Raw genomic sequence first — 13,728 nt, forward strand, 5'->3', positions numbered from 1 at the left:
GATAATATATCTTGTGGAGGAGGGAACGGCTGGTTAGGTAATTTTCATGGCGGAGTGGCCATAGGCACTCCTAAGCGTAGTGAGTTTGTGTAAGCAGAGGATAGCGGTCTCGGTAGGGGCGTTAAAGCTCCGTGTCTTATTAGTACGAGAGCACTCGATCGCGGGCCGGCCGATCAGGATTAGCGGGAAGGAGTGAACCGAGCATGGCTGGGGAGTTCTCATGCTGCTTTGTGGGCCTAGTCATTGCCTCCAACCCTAGTGTGGCCCAGGGTTCAGGCGATGTCGACTGGTTGGGTATTGGTGGAGAGGAACCACTGGCAATGCAGCATAAACTCGGCTTATGTGCCTAGTGTTTGATTTTACAGTAGTATGAATGAATAAAAAATGAGGGAAGTTTATAACCACTGGCCTACACATCCAGACACCATGAAAGCAAATGTAGCCATGTTTCGCACAAAATTTTATTCTAAAAAATGCAAATGTTCTTTCGCCTAAAAATTGGCGTAATTTTGCAACTTCAGCAGTAAGCCGTTCCGGTAACTGACTACCAATTTCCTCTTGTAGCAGGACGCGACGTACTCGGTACTATCCAAATCTATTGTGGAGGCGGATGCAACGGTTCTTTGTCCTTGGGTTTCCTGCAAGATAAAAAGAATATTATTCAAGGTATATTATTGCTTCTTATGCAACGGGTATCTATTTTTAGCTGCAGTCTCACACGCAAGGGACTGTTAATACTTTCACTAATGTATTAGTGTAAACAGCTGTCACAGTACCTGAGGCGTGATATTTTTTAGAACAGCGTATGGAATCTTTTTTGGCTAGTTTGTTTCTTTTAGCTCTTGACTTGCCAAAATATTTTTTGTGGTGCGCTGGGGTGCTGCTCTTCTTTATAGGGACAAACAAGATTAACATTTTCATGAAGCTTGCTGCTATAATAGCATACAATTTTATTTCACGTAATGCCAAGAACGGGTAACTCATGCCAGACGTACCTGTGGGAATCAGCATTAAACTTTGTAATAAAGGACTGATCGGAAATCTATTGCAAAGGACAACCAATTACTGTTCGTCGAGAATATGTCCTATAAATGTGCGTTAGGAAATGCAGCACATTAGGAATACATTTGGCAATCATGTCTTACCCTGCCGATGAAGGTTGCTCTTTACATGCAGCGGAAATGCAACCAAAGGACAGCCCTATAACCATTAGTGATACCATCAACTTTGGGGTGACGTCAACGTCAAGCCTTTGTGTACAGGCTAATAGCAGTTTTCAGGAGCAGATTAATGAATTGTCTGACTGGGTTCTAGCTGTGGATATTTCTCAGGGCAAATAACGATTAGATTTTTATTCGTACTTGTACAGTTGCAGTTCCTCGGTCTTCAGATGACTCCGCATAACACACTGATTACAAACTGGACGCCAAAAATAACAAAATGAAAACAGTGACTAGCGGCTGCAGGCTGGGTGTGCGGCCCCAAACACTAGGTAGAACCGGTAGTAGCTGCGCTATTAGCGCAAGAGTCGGTATGACAGGCTGGAGAAAGAGGAGCAGAAAGCCGGCTTTGGAAAAGGTGTTGCTAAAAAACACGCTATCTGTCCCACTCAAATTCCCGGTAACTGCACAACTTGCCGCACCCAAACTATGTGGCTGTACTGTAAACACATTGCAGGGACGGGAATAAAACCATGGACCGCAGACGGCCTACCTGTAACATACCCCATACTTTATGCCAGCTCTACGTGGAAGGCAGCGTTGGAGGTGCTTTAAATGTTATGAAATGGTGAATAGCAACAGAAAAAAACAGAAATGGAGCGTGTCCCTCAGGTGGCTGCTGAGCACGTGTCTACGAAATAAATGTCAGGTGGTTCTCTATATAACACAAGGTGACGTAAGGAGTGTAGTTTGCACAGAAAATAAAAAAAACGCATTGCATCCTAGCCATGTTACCACTCTAGGCGCTGCGCCGTCTTCGTCCGAAGATGGAATCTTTTGCGTTATTAATTGCAAAAGATTATGTTGAGGGATTATCTGCCCAGCAGTTCACTCCCATGAACAACTCTTCAACAAGCCGTAATTGCCCAGACGGCATTACTACACAAAATACATCACCAAAGCGGTGTTCCATATTTCATTTAGGGGAGAGATTGTTGCTAGGCATGATTTTTGTGATGTGGAGGCTTTTTAGGGACCACTCCGTTAAAGTAATCATGAAATTTTAAGATACCACCATAAAGACGTCATTTGGAAAAAGATCGAACGGTAATGATAAAGCAATACAGTTTATGATAAAATATGCGAACCTCTATGCCTAATGGTAGGTGGGTAGCAATTTTGATATCTTCAGTACGTTGTCTTCTTCTCAAGAGAGGCTGATGTCACGGTGTAATCTTCGCATAGTAGCCATTGGACAGGTGTCTAATTGTGAAGGGTTTGAAAAAGCAAGCTGCCATACCAACTAGGATAACGGGAAGGATGAGCTTCACTGCAGTTTCTTTGAAATTTCCCAGACGATAATTGTTTGTTGCGTTTGGAGTGGTATCCAGCGCCACTGTGACAGCTCGAGGTGATGGGCGTGTTCAACTCAGCGTGTTCAAGTTTGCCTTTCTCGGAAACGTTCTTCTGTGGGCCACCACGTTACACAACTGCCGCTACAGTAGACGCTCATTGAACCCATCAGAGCAGATACAGCACCAACGGCAGCAGCGTATCGAGTATTGCGGTTGTGTCATCTTATTATTAAAGTCGTGCCATTTTTAATATTCCATCGTCTTTTTTTTTATTACTATGAATAAGAAGCTTGGCCGATCGCCCTTCTTAGTAAGCTACCTGTGTCAACCTCGTTTGTAACTTCTGCAGTTAGCACGCTGAAGTTACTCCTGTAGCCATCAAGTGAAGAAAATGTTTTCTCTCATCACCACCGTAATGATTATTTTTGGTTTGCATCGTTTTTTTCTTGTGTCCTTAATCTTCGTCCTCGTTAGCCGCATATACACTGGGAGCGTAAACGTGATGTGCTACTTCTGTAATCACCATGCCTAATATTTTGTACAGGCTTTAGCACACACCTCTAACCCATGCAACTCTAAGTGACGGACACGGTCTATATCGACTTTCATTCGCCCGTTTGGCCAGTTTGCCTGTTATGTTTCCGGCATCCTTATAGACCATAGTTATATCTTTGCGGTTACTTTTACTCGTTCTTTTCTTGGTTCTCCAGCTCAGCACTCCACCTTTTTAATACCCCTTTTTCCTCGTTAAATTTTTCTTTTGCCATTTATCACTTGTCAGGTAGCGAAATGGACTCTCTCGTCTCTGGTAAACCTCCCTGCCTTTCATGTACTTTCTGCTTCCGTTCCTCTAATCCTCTCTTGTAGATATAAGGCCACAGTGTATTCACGATTGGCGAAGTTTATGGATCGTACGAACTCAAGGAAAAAAGAAACGCCTCAAAAGCTGCCGTTGATGAGTATTTCTTGTTTTTATATTTGATTTCTCGCAGTAAATAAACAGCCCAAAAATTGCTGGAGGCTGCTTGAGAATAAATAGCGTTTCTCAAGTACCGTTTGACAAAAATAACGTTTGCCGCTGTTTCATGGTTTTGCCTTTCGTGTAACGTACAACTTATGACAGAGTTCTTGTAGATTCGGTGCAAGTTTAGCTAGGTTCACTTACCTGAGCACGTCACCAAGCATTCAAAGCAGGAGAGAAATCGGTTTCTGTTTCCTCTGCACCCGCCATACACAAACTGTTCACATTTATTTGTTTCGGCGTTGTACCACCACATAAAAAAACGCCATTTGCAAGGTCCGTGCTTTTTCTTGAAGTAACAGAATCGAGGCTTGCGATAGAAAGCTGAAAAGAGACATTTTGATAGCTTTATTTGATTAAGACGTTTTTGGATTTGAATCACAAATTATGATTCAGAGATATATTTAGTAGGTTTATTTAACATTAGAGTATCCGTTAATCAATGGTTTACTGCTCAACTAAATGTGTCTGATACGAAAGGAATAGAGAAAGCTTTCCAGACATTATACGGCAAACGTTCTGCTTACGAGGACTGGGTCGGAAGCGCCTAGTTGTACTGGCATAATTTAGATAGTGTAACAAAATTAACTAAGCAGAGGGTTACTTGCAAAGACCCAAGTACCGCAAAAAACTCCCATGTGCCCCAGCCTCTGACTGCACAACACGTCAAAATCTTTGTAAATGTCTTCTTGAAACGGAGAGAATAGAACAGTAGACACTCGCTAAAAATTTGTTGAGTTTGAATACTACAATAAAATAGGGGCCGTTTATTTCATACCTTGATAACAAGAACACTTTTCTAATGATTGCTGAACGGTAAAACATGATGCCCAACTGTACGCAAACTGGGCGCTGTTTTTAGGTTTGCGCTGGGAATAATGTTCTCAGGATTCGCGCCAGGCTATGTTCTCCAGTTTCGTGGTATAATAGATGAGGATGATTGTTTTTATTTTCTACGTTAGCCTGTTATCTGTAGACCAGTATCATTTGACACTGTTGGTAAACATATTGCCGCACAAACAATAGGCTGGGTACATGCGGGCGCGTCGCTGGGCGAAGCCGCAGCTTCACGAATCTTATTTTACCACATGGCTCTAGGCACTCTAAGGAGCTGCTTCTTAGCCCGGACCTTCTCTTGTGCCAGCGACGTACGCGCTACGTCACGTTTCACCATTACGTGTGTGTAGGTACTGTTTCACTCCTTTTAACGCTAACGCCACCGATGCCTGCTTTTTCGATCAGTGATCTATGCACACATTCCTTTTGCAATGAAATTAGAGGCTCCCTCTCAGAAGTTAACGCGTGTTCGGGTTGAGCGTAACTCTCCAATTATGCCGTTAGTGTGGATACACTTAGTTTACCTCTTCATATTCTTGCGTGCCTAAATGTTTTTTATTATTTTAACTCACTTCCAGACTACCCAGTTCGGTACCACTTTTAGGGTGACAGCTGCGCTGTTAACCTCATTCTTTGGCGGTAATACAGGTTTTATCACTGCACCGCAAACTCCCGTTGCGAGAACCTTCATTGTTAGGCCATATATGCTCACACAGATAATTAAACGTACTTTCAACTGGGTGAATATTAATCGTAGCGCTGATTGGGCTTTGCCACGTTGCCATGCGCGACAGCAGAAGACGTGCATAAAACACTCCCGTGTGCATCGCCGCACCCAGCGTTCTAGGTGCTGCATACATGCCCGTTTTCTTGTTCGCACGTTATTCCTCCTCCTTATTACCTTCACTGACAAGCGCCACAGTCCGTCAGGAGAGCGCTTTCTATCAAAGCTCTCTCTTGGCGGTTCCAGGGGAATCTCGGTGGCTGCAACCACCGGAATATGTAATTTCCGATGGCAGGCGTCACTACTGTACCGGGACGCCCCTTGAGATTTTTATTCGTGGGATGAGGGAAGGTGAGTAGGAAATGGACGAGGCGAGTAACTGTGCATATCCTCAATTATTTGCTGCGAGTAAGTCTTTTTTGCGTCTTAAGCTAAGCACAATCCATGTGCAGCTTTGATGTATACCCTCGCCCCGATGATCAGCCATTTCGTAGTCGCACCAGGGAAAGCATGAACAAAGCAAGAACGGTATCATCCCAATATAATTTTTTTTATAACTAATTTGTTAGTCTCATTTTTTCATTGTTTTTTCTATGCCAGCCTTTTGTGTTCTCTCTGGCCATGATTAGAAGCCCCACACCCCCTTGAAAGGGAACTACACCGCACGTCACTCACACCTGGCCTTGATATACAGCAGGTGTCATATGAACAAGGTGCAAATCTCTGAAGTGGCGGCACACACGTTCAACTATGAAACGCTTACTACTCAGCACGTTGAATGCTCCAGGTCCCCTCAGGTCTGATGTTGTCGCCCACACGCAAACATGAAAGGGTCAAGAGCGGATGAACGAGCATTTTGCTCAGATATTTAAAAATTGCGTATGTAAAAGTGTTAGAATTACAATATATTTACTAAGGAAAACTGTGTCGCATTCTTATGGTACTACACTACTTGACAGGTGCTGAAAAAAGTAAGCATCTCTCCTTCATATTCTGGGTCTTTCCTTCGCCCGAACCGCGGGGAACTTCACAACGGAACCGATTTTGCTATAGTAAGTGGATTACCCCTGAGATGCTGCCACCTAGCACCTGCGGATCACGGAACGCCTACAGGGCCACCGTTTGCTTTAAAAAAGCCACGACAGATCGGAGACAGGGGTCAAATTCCCTCGGCTTTATTTGTGAGGTAAAACGGACCAACCAGTTTTACGGCTTTCTATTTTCACACGTATTGGGCTGTACTCCACCTTGTTTTAAAATGCTTGACACGAAGGCGTCCCTATGCCTCTCATGCTGAAAGCCTCTGCATCATTGCGAGGGCTATACGTGGTTTGCATACAGAAATGATTTAGCACAATCTACTGGCCTCGGTATTAAACAAAGCGCCGCTCAAAAGTATGACGAAGGCTCACGTGAATTATTCGACTTTGTCCACGTGTGCCAAAAACGTTTCACAGTTGCCTCATGTTTTTTTACTTTATACATTTTTTTTTTCATATTTCGCTCCTGTCTCCATTCTGCCGACCGGCAAAGTAATCACCCGCATTCAACGTAACTCTGGAGTAACTCCGACATTCTTACGGACAAAAATACAAAGGTTCCACTTTTGTGTTGAGAAAATGTGAGTGCAACGTGCTATCCTAGCACAATGTTACGGGGTGAGACCTTTCTACCCTACAGGCTGCCTTCCGCACGCTTATACATGGTGAAGACTAAACCTAGAAGTTCTGGTGGCCATTATGATATTCCCTTTGATTTCGAGCAATGTACTTTTGCAAATGCTAATTTCCACCCGTGTTTCGTTTACACCTGTCCTCATTTGCCAATGAGAAAGGGAAGCCGCACCTGTACATTTTTTTAGAAATTGCATCTGAAGAAACTGTCTGCTCAGTCGCTCCAAATGTGGTGTAAACACGGCGGTCTTCTGCCGACCCTGCCTCGTAAATGCCTCTTTTCTCTTCTGCCCAACTCTCGCGATAAGCGTGGAGGAGGTTTGTTCAAGTAAATTTGATTTTCACGCGTTCGTCTACTCGGGTGCAATATAATAAAACCTTTTGTTACTGTAGTACTTTGGAAAGGCGTCCCGAGGTCAAGACTCGTCGCATCCCTTTTTGAATTTCGAGGCCTATATATATTCATTTACTATCGCAAACATCACTCAGGCACAAATTGTAATGCAAAGAACACTGCAAATTCCTCTTGTTTATTGATGTCTTGCCGCAAATACGGGTAATGTTGTCTTGTTTGCTTAACAACGTGGACAACTATGAATAGTGTTTCTGGTTTTTGTGGTTGGCAAAAGTTTTGCTGTATGAAGATTTTATTTTACCTTTCGGACGGGTGGCTTAATTGAAGGATATACAGACAGACACACCAAAAGTTTCGCATTTAAATAGCGCAAGAAAGGATGCCCTATTTAAACACAACTCACGTGGCCGGCGAGTTGATTGAGGGGGACGATAGCCTGGTCGACCTGGAAATAGAAGTGGACAGAAACATTTTAGCACTATTTAAGTTAGAATAATTTGTAAATCTGTGGCAATACATTTAAGGAAGGGAAAGACAAGGGCCTTATCCCCTTTATGTTCCCGCGTGCCTGTAAATCTTCTTTTCGCAGATTTGTATATACAGGAGACTTGCGGTAACTGGAATTTGAATTAGCTGAAGTTCTCAAAAATAGGAATCCGTGCAGCATATCAAGTTCTGCTATCATGAAACTTTCACATATATAATACTACAATATTTACGCACAATACTGAAGTGGAATTCACATTTTGAAAAAAAAAATCCCGAATGGATGACTGCTTTGTCTTTGCATGAATGTTAGTGTTGTCTTCGTTATTGTCTGCCACTTCAAGCACCATTGGGCATTGCGTACTTAGAAAATACATTACTCTGATGTGGTAGCTTCATTGATGCAGGTTGACACTAGCGGAATAGCCGTGAAGTATAGCCTGTGCAATTTATATGCTGTCGCATTAAAACACGTAAGCGGGCTTAAAGGAGCCATGAAGACAAAACACAAGTTTGGTTCATTCAAAAGATTGTCTCGTTAGAATCATACTAACACCACTTTTAACGTAAACTTCGCTCAAATAAGCTACATAATTAGGAAAAACGGGAATGGTCATGCGACCCACCAGCTCATTTCCCGCAACAGAACCTATGATGTCACATGAGCTAAGCTCTGCGATTGGCGGAGGCTGGCAGAAGCGGACGCAAATTAGGTAGAGCTTACAAACTAGACGAACGAGCGATTTGCGCTTAAATTTAGGGCACATTCTTTACAAAGCAATAAGAACGATGGGACAAACAGTGGAAGTTAAGAAAGCACATGTAAACATAGAAGTACTGATGCGTTCTGCTGTTCGTACTGCGCACAGCATGCTTGGTTTAGCTGCACAGCACTACGGGGCTTCGGGTTGTCTCAGACGACACTGGCCGATTGACGCAAGCAACGGTGTCTTACGTGACCCCATTTGTCGAGCGAGCACTGTTTCAGGGAACGAATATTTTCTCCCAGAACAAAAACAAGCCAGGTTTAAATGCGGGCAAAAACAAACCAAACGCTTGCCACGGTATGGTGGCGCCATCTAGGTTACGGAACGTAACGAAACGCGGGAACAAACCAACACCGCTGTACAGGGTGGAGATAACCTTTGAACGGTCCCGTGCCGCCGCAATTGGGCCAACGGGCTCAACGCGTTATTCTTTTCGTTTCCCACGAGACCTAGCAACGCGAAAAAGACAATATGATTCAAACTTCTTCAGTAAACCGCGTTGCGGCGATAATTTTAGCGCGGTTTTGACACAATGACTTGCTTCGGCGGCGAGCGAGCAACCGAAAATGGCGGCGCCAGCGTATACGTGTCTCTACCCTGTACGGCGGATGCGTGAATGAAGGTATTCTAGGCTGCAGAGCGGTCGGTTTCTGTGATGTCATTTGGGACCACGAAAACGCACGATTGAGCGGGAAAATCTAAATTTTAACCTAAATTGTTTAATTTCTCAGTGAATAAAGCACCGTTTGTAACCGGACAAGCGCTGGGGGCACTATAAAACACGAAATCTTTCGAATAAAACCAACTTGCATTTTCTCTTCATGGCTCCTTTAAGTGAACCTGAAACTGCATGTTCTGTGCGTCGCAGGCGCGGAGTAGTAGTTAAGACTAAAGGCTGAATTAAATGTTGACTGAAATATTAAGCGTTTCGTAGCTTTGTCGCTTTTTCTTCGACGAGCAACGATGTGGTAGGTGCTGAGAAATAGGTAAAAAAAACTTGGATACATCCCTCCCGTTTCATTTTCTATTTTTCGTGACGTAGGCACTGCGTCGCAGTCGGAGCGAGGCACCGGTGGGGTCTATGTACTCTAACGCTAGCAACAGTAGCTTTTACGTCTCCAAGCCATAGCCTACCCCGACAACGTTTCTCCTTTCCTTTGTTTTCCTGCATGCGGTTGTCTGGCCGAATAGGCTGCCTTGAACTTCTATGATTTGTCAACGACAGAACTAGAAATGGTTTGAAATGATCAACCGGCCGGGGTTCCCGCCTATACCGGCCTCCCAGGCCCCGTCGAATCGGCCGCGCGCGAAGCGTCTTCTGAAGCGACAAGCGCCGTTCTGAATATCAAGCGCGTCGGCCCGGCTAGCCAATTTCCGGTAAGCGCCTTAACTTCACCTCATTCGTAGGTCACTGCAATCTAATCACCGCAAATCTAGTGTCAACTCAACATCAGCTTCGCCGCAGCCGTGTCGAATATTCGTCGTTTCCCGCGCTGACCCTGGACGAAATGAAACAAGGGCAGAGCGACGTATGGTTTGCAGAATATCATCAGTGGGCCATGGTGAACGGAGGAGCTCAAGTTCGTTCGATCAGCGAATCTCCCGCTGTAAGTATTTTTATGGGAGATAAGGTTCGAACAGTCTGCGGGCACACCTTACAAACTGCAACATTCGCGCGGGCAAAGCGGGAAATTGGAGGCTCAGGAGGGTCATTTAACCACTTGCAGTGTATGTTGTTCCTTTTGCAGCTTCATTCTAGAAATATTGCTTGCAGAAGCTACAAGGTCCCCCCTTACACCCCTTACAAGGTCACCCCTTGGGCCTTTGCTGCAGCCCTGGCTTGGGTGACCGGGAAGATTTGGTAAGTGTGGTGGGAGCTGGTCAGCACACACGTTTATTTTTCTGCAGTCTCTAGAGAGCTGTCTGACGGCAATATAAAAATTCTGCTAAAGCGCCATAAAGCAGCGATCCGCACAAAAACACAACGCCCGGTGCTATTTCGTCCTCCCTAACCGAACCTAACCTAACCTAAAGAAGAGAAAGCAATACTTTAAAACACTTAAAAGTAACGTAAGTCACCAAAGTTTTAATTTAATAAACTACAGAATAAAAACACAGAAGGAGCCACAATCAAACCGCCGCCCTTCATATAATAAACGTAATACAGAACCGGTAAATCACTACCGATTTCTTTTTTTTTTCATGCACGAGAAAATACTTACAAATGTCACGAAAGCACGAATGCATTATGTGGTCAATCAGGTGGCTCGTCAAAAGAACTATACACCACGTATACGAGCACTACCATCACAATATTAAGTATAGCTTGATCTATTTGGCTCAGCATGGCCGTCAAATCGGCGACACCGCCACAGAATATTCAGACCAATTAGGACATACATGACTGATGGTGGTTCACCGGGACACTCAAACTGCGAAAATCGATATCAGAACGGCGTGATGTTCGTGCTTTTTTGCATTCTTTCCAAATTGTCCCAAACACAGCAGGCCACAAAAGAGTGATCAATTGTCGCTGTGCAGGAACACGAGGCCGTTTGAGGACGAAGCTAACAGCAAGCTAAGATCGATGCACACGACTCGGATTGGCAGGATAACAGCGCAATGATTGGCTGCGCACCAAAGGGGAATGCGAAAAATTCGCGCAGAGTGCGCTGAGGCGGACCCCGCACAGCCGACCGGGCTTCTACAGGGAAAGTAGGTGCCAAGGCCAAGACCAAATCCAGAGCGAATAAAGGGACGGATACCGTCTTGATTTAGCCCCGCATGCCCAAATACTACCGGTGCTAAACTGGGCGCTATTTTCTGGTGCAGCCTGTGAAGTACGCAAGCGACCATTCGAGTGTTTTAGGCCGGCATTTTGCCGACTCTGCCAGAAGCTACAGACTAAGCAACGGATTTCAAAACTAAAAATCAGGCTGACACTGCACAGGGCGACAAAAAGACCTTTCACGTGATTTCTTCTCAGTATTTTCGCATACTCGAAAACATAAAAGCACGAAGGAAGAAAATAGGCGCCTGTTTCAAAAATACCTCACTTTGAGGCCGTCCTCCTGGCCTAGGATAACCGCCTTGATTACTGGGAATTTCAAGGGGGCAAACCTGTTACGAAACTACTGGAGGAAAAAAACATTCAAACTGGTTGTACTGCATGTGACGAAGGCGCAGTCTTGATTACATTCCAGAGTTTATTCCTACGCGAACGTGAGCTTGAAGCTCCTGGTCACGATGACATTAGATGAGCGCACGAATAAGGCAAAAGCAGCCGTGATTCTGTTAGTATCTTTACGCTTTTCTCAAGACGTAAAAGAGCAATGTATCAACAGCTAATTATGGACTTCACATTAACAAAAGTATAACATGGTACTTAAAACTGCTGTGACAGAACAAGAATCTGCAAAAATAAGAAAAGCCATTTCATTTGGCTATTAATGGCAATAATGCGGCTATTTTGGCTATTACTGTCGCTATTAATGGTGTTCGTTAAAACCACGAAAGCACAAAAGAGGAAAAAACTCGTAAATAAGCTTCCTCCCCCGCCAATCCTTCATTCTGCGCTGTGCCTCCCCAGCCTGCACAGACCAATGCAAATTACAGTACTGAAACTGTGACAGAGAAACAGCTAAATATCTAAGGTCGCTATTCTAATTTCCTACTGCAGACATCGCGTGCTGTGTCCCATTGTGCATGCAAAGAAACACTAGTCTTCTCAAAATTAAGGGCACCACATGAACGTGCACAAAATGCCTGCATTGCGGCCACAGGGGGCTCCAGGCTGGCATTGTCAATTATATGGAAGATTTCCGGCACTAGTGGCAGCGAAGTTATAAAACGTCGAACGCCTTGGGACGTCACTCTACACTTTAATTTAAAAAAAAACGTTGCGGCATTCACTAACGCAGCACTAACAAGTTACTTGTCGCAGAATACACTAGGTGCATAGTAACTGGGGGTAGTAAATGCAGCACTAGTCAGGGTTACTAACTGAAGCAGGAAGTAAGCACCACAGCCTTCACTGGTAAAGCCCTAGCTATAACAGTCTTGTGAGCAAGATACTACTACTAGATATACTACTTCCCACACCCATTTTATTTGCTAAGCACGCAGTTGCTGATGGCAGAGTTTAGATATCATACTGCAGGGTAGTAAGGTTCTAAAGTATAGTTGTAGTAAGGTTCTTAAGAGGAATGCGGAATGCCAAGCGCGCGAGCTAGCATCGGCGGCTGAAGAAGAGCGAGCCGTTCGTCTCGGTGAATGTCGGAAGCGCGGCCACATCCCTAGCCAAAGTTAGGCTTTGGAGGAACAGTATAAAAATTAAAGCTAAATCAAAGGTTAACCAAGTGAAAGCAAGAAATACCCAGGCTAAGCGAAGGTTTCTTTTTGCTTATCCAGGGCTAGCTGAGCTAAGTAGCACCCATTGTTGTTTGGCAAGCAAAAGCGGATCTTACGGCCCCATCCCGTGAAAGGCTACCCTAGTCCGAGATTCCATGCCTTCGACTGGCTATGGTAGCTCGGGTCACCAGGATGAGCTATGTATCCAGGCCGGGACTAGCCAGGGAAGCCTCCAACACCAATACACATTACTCAGCGCGTCGAGCACCCTTGCTACGGCCACAAAGATTCAGACACCATTAGAGTTATACAAGCTATACTAAATAGTATAATAACATTTGGAACGCATACCTGGCCCTTAAAATTAATTTAAAAGAAAGATTTAACATATTTATCTACAAGGGCTAAAAATCGCCCTTGCGTTTCCCTCCAAAGCGTCTACATCGACACCACAATTGGGCGTTCATAGCAGCGGGGACGAACAATTAAAGGCGCACGACATTTCCCAAAACGACCGCATGAAGATAACACGTACGGAGCGCGCGACTCTTCACCTATTGGGTCCTAAAATACTACCGGCAAAAACACGTATACGGTTTAAGATACGCCCGTGCTTACGTGGGGCTCCAAAACCAGAAAATAAGCGCCGGTATTACAAGGCTCAATTATTGCCCAACCATGAGCCATATCCATAAAATATAAAAATGACCTCAATACGTTCTATGTGGACGCATCTTCTAACTCTTATTTGAACATACTGCAGCCCTGATGGGGCTATTGCAGGGTGGGGGGTCGGAGGGGGGTAGGTAAAAATATCGAAGCCGAAAACCAAGATACAGCAGTACGTGAATGAAGACACAACATATTATTTGCCTCATAGCAGAACAGAACACGAATGAACACGACTGTAAAGAAAACATACGATGGACAAGATCTTATGTATGCAGATTGAGAGTCAATATATAACATTCCTGTGCGTATGAATTTACACAGACAAAAC

The 13,728-nt window shown here is 44.4% G+C and overlaps 1 protein-coding gene across 2 annotated transcripts in view; it reads right to left on the reverse strand.

Annotated features, from left to right (window-relative positions):
• Positions 1 to 460: 460 nt before the first annotated feature.
• The window catches only part of LOC144166590 (uncharacterized), a 127,095-nt gene continuing 113,827 nt past the window's right edge, over positions 461 to 13,728 (reverse strand). Inside the window, exons 10-12 of one of the 2 annotated variants that reach the window (XM_077696096.1) lie at positions 7,529 to 7,570; positions 3,681 to 3,860; positions 461 to 638 (exon numbers count right to left, since the gene is read on the reverse strand). In XM_077696096.1, coding sequence (XP_077552222.1) covers positions 586 to 638; positions 3,681 to 3,860; positions 7,529 to 7,570 — 275 coding nt within the window. In that variant the 3' untranslated portion in view covers positions 461 to 585. The remainder of the gene's footprint in view (positions 639 to 3,680; positions 3,861 to 7,528; positions 7,571 to 13,728) is intronic. The other variant, XM_077696097.1, reaches the window with a different exon arrangement.

The sequence above is a fragment of the Haemaphysalis longicornis genome, unplaced genomic scaffold (genome assembly GCF_048455015.1).
Source record: "Haemaphysalis longicornis isolate Haplotype H1 unplaced genomic scaffold, Haemaphysalis longicornis Haplotype H1 scaffold_18, whole genome shotgun sequence".
Lineage (NCBI taxonomy): Eukaryota > Metazoa > Arthropoda > Arachnida > Ixodida > Ixodidae > Haemaphysalis > Haemaphysalis longicornis.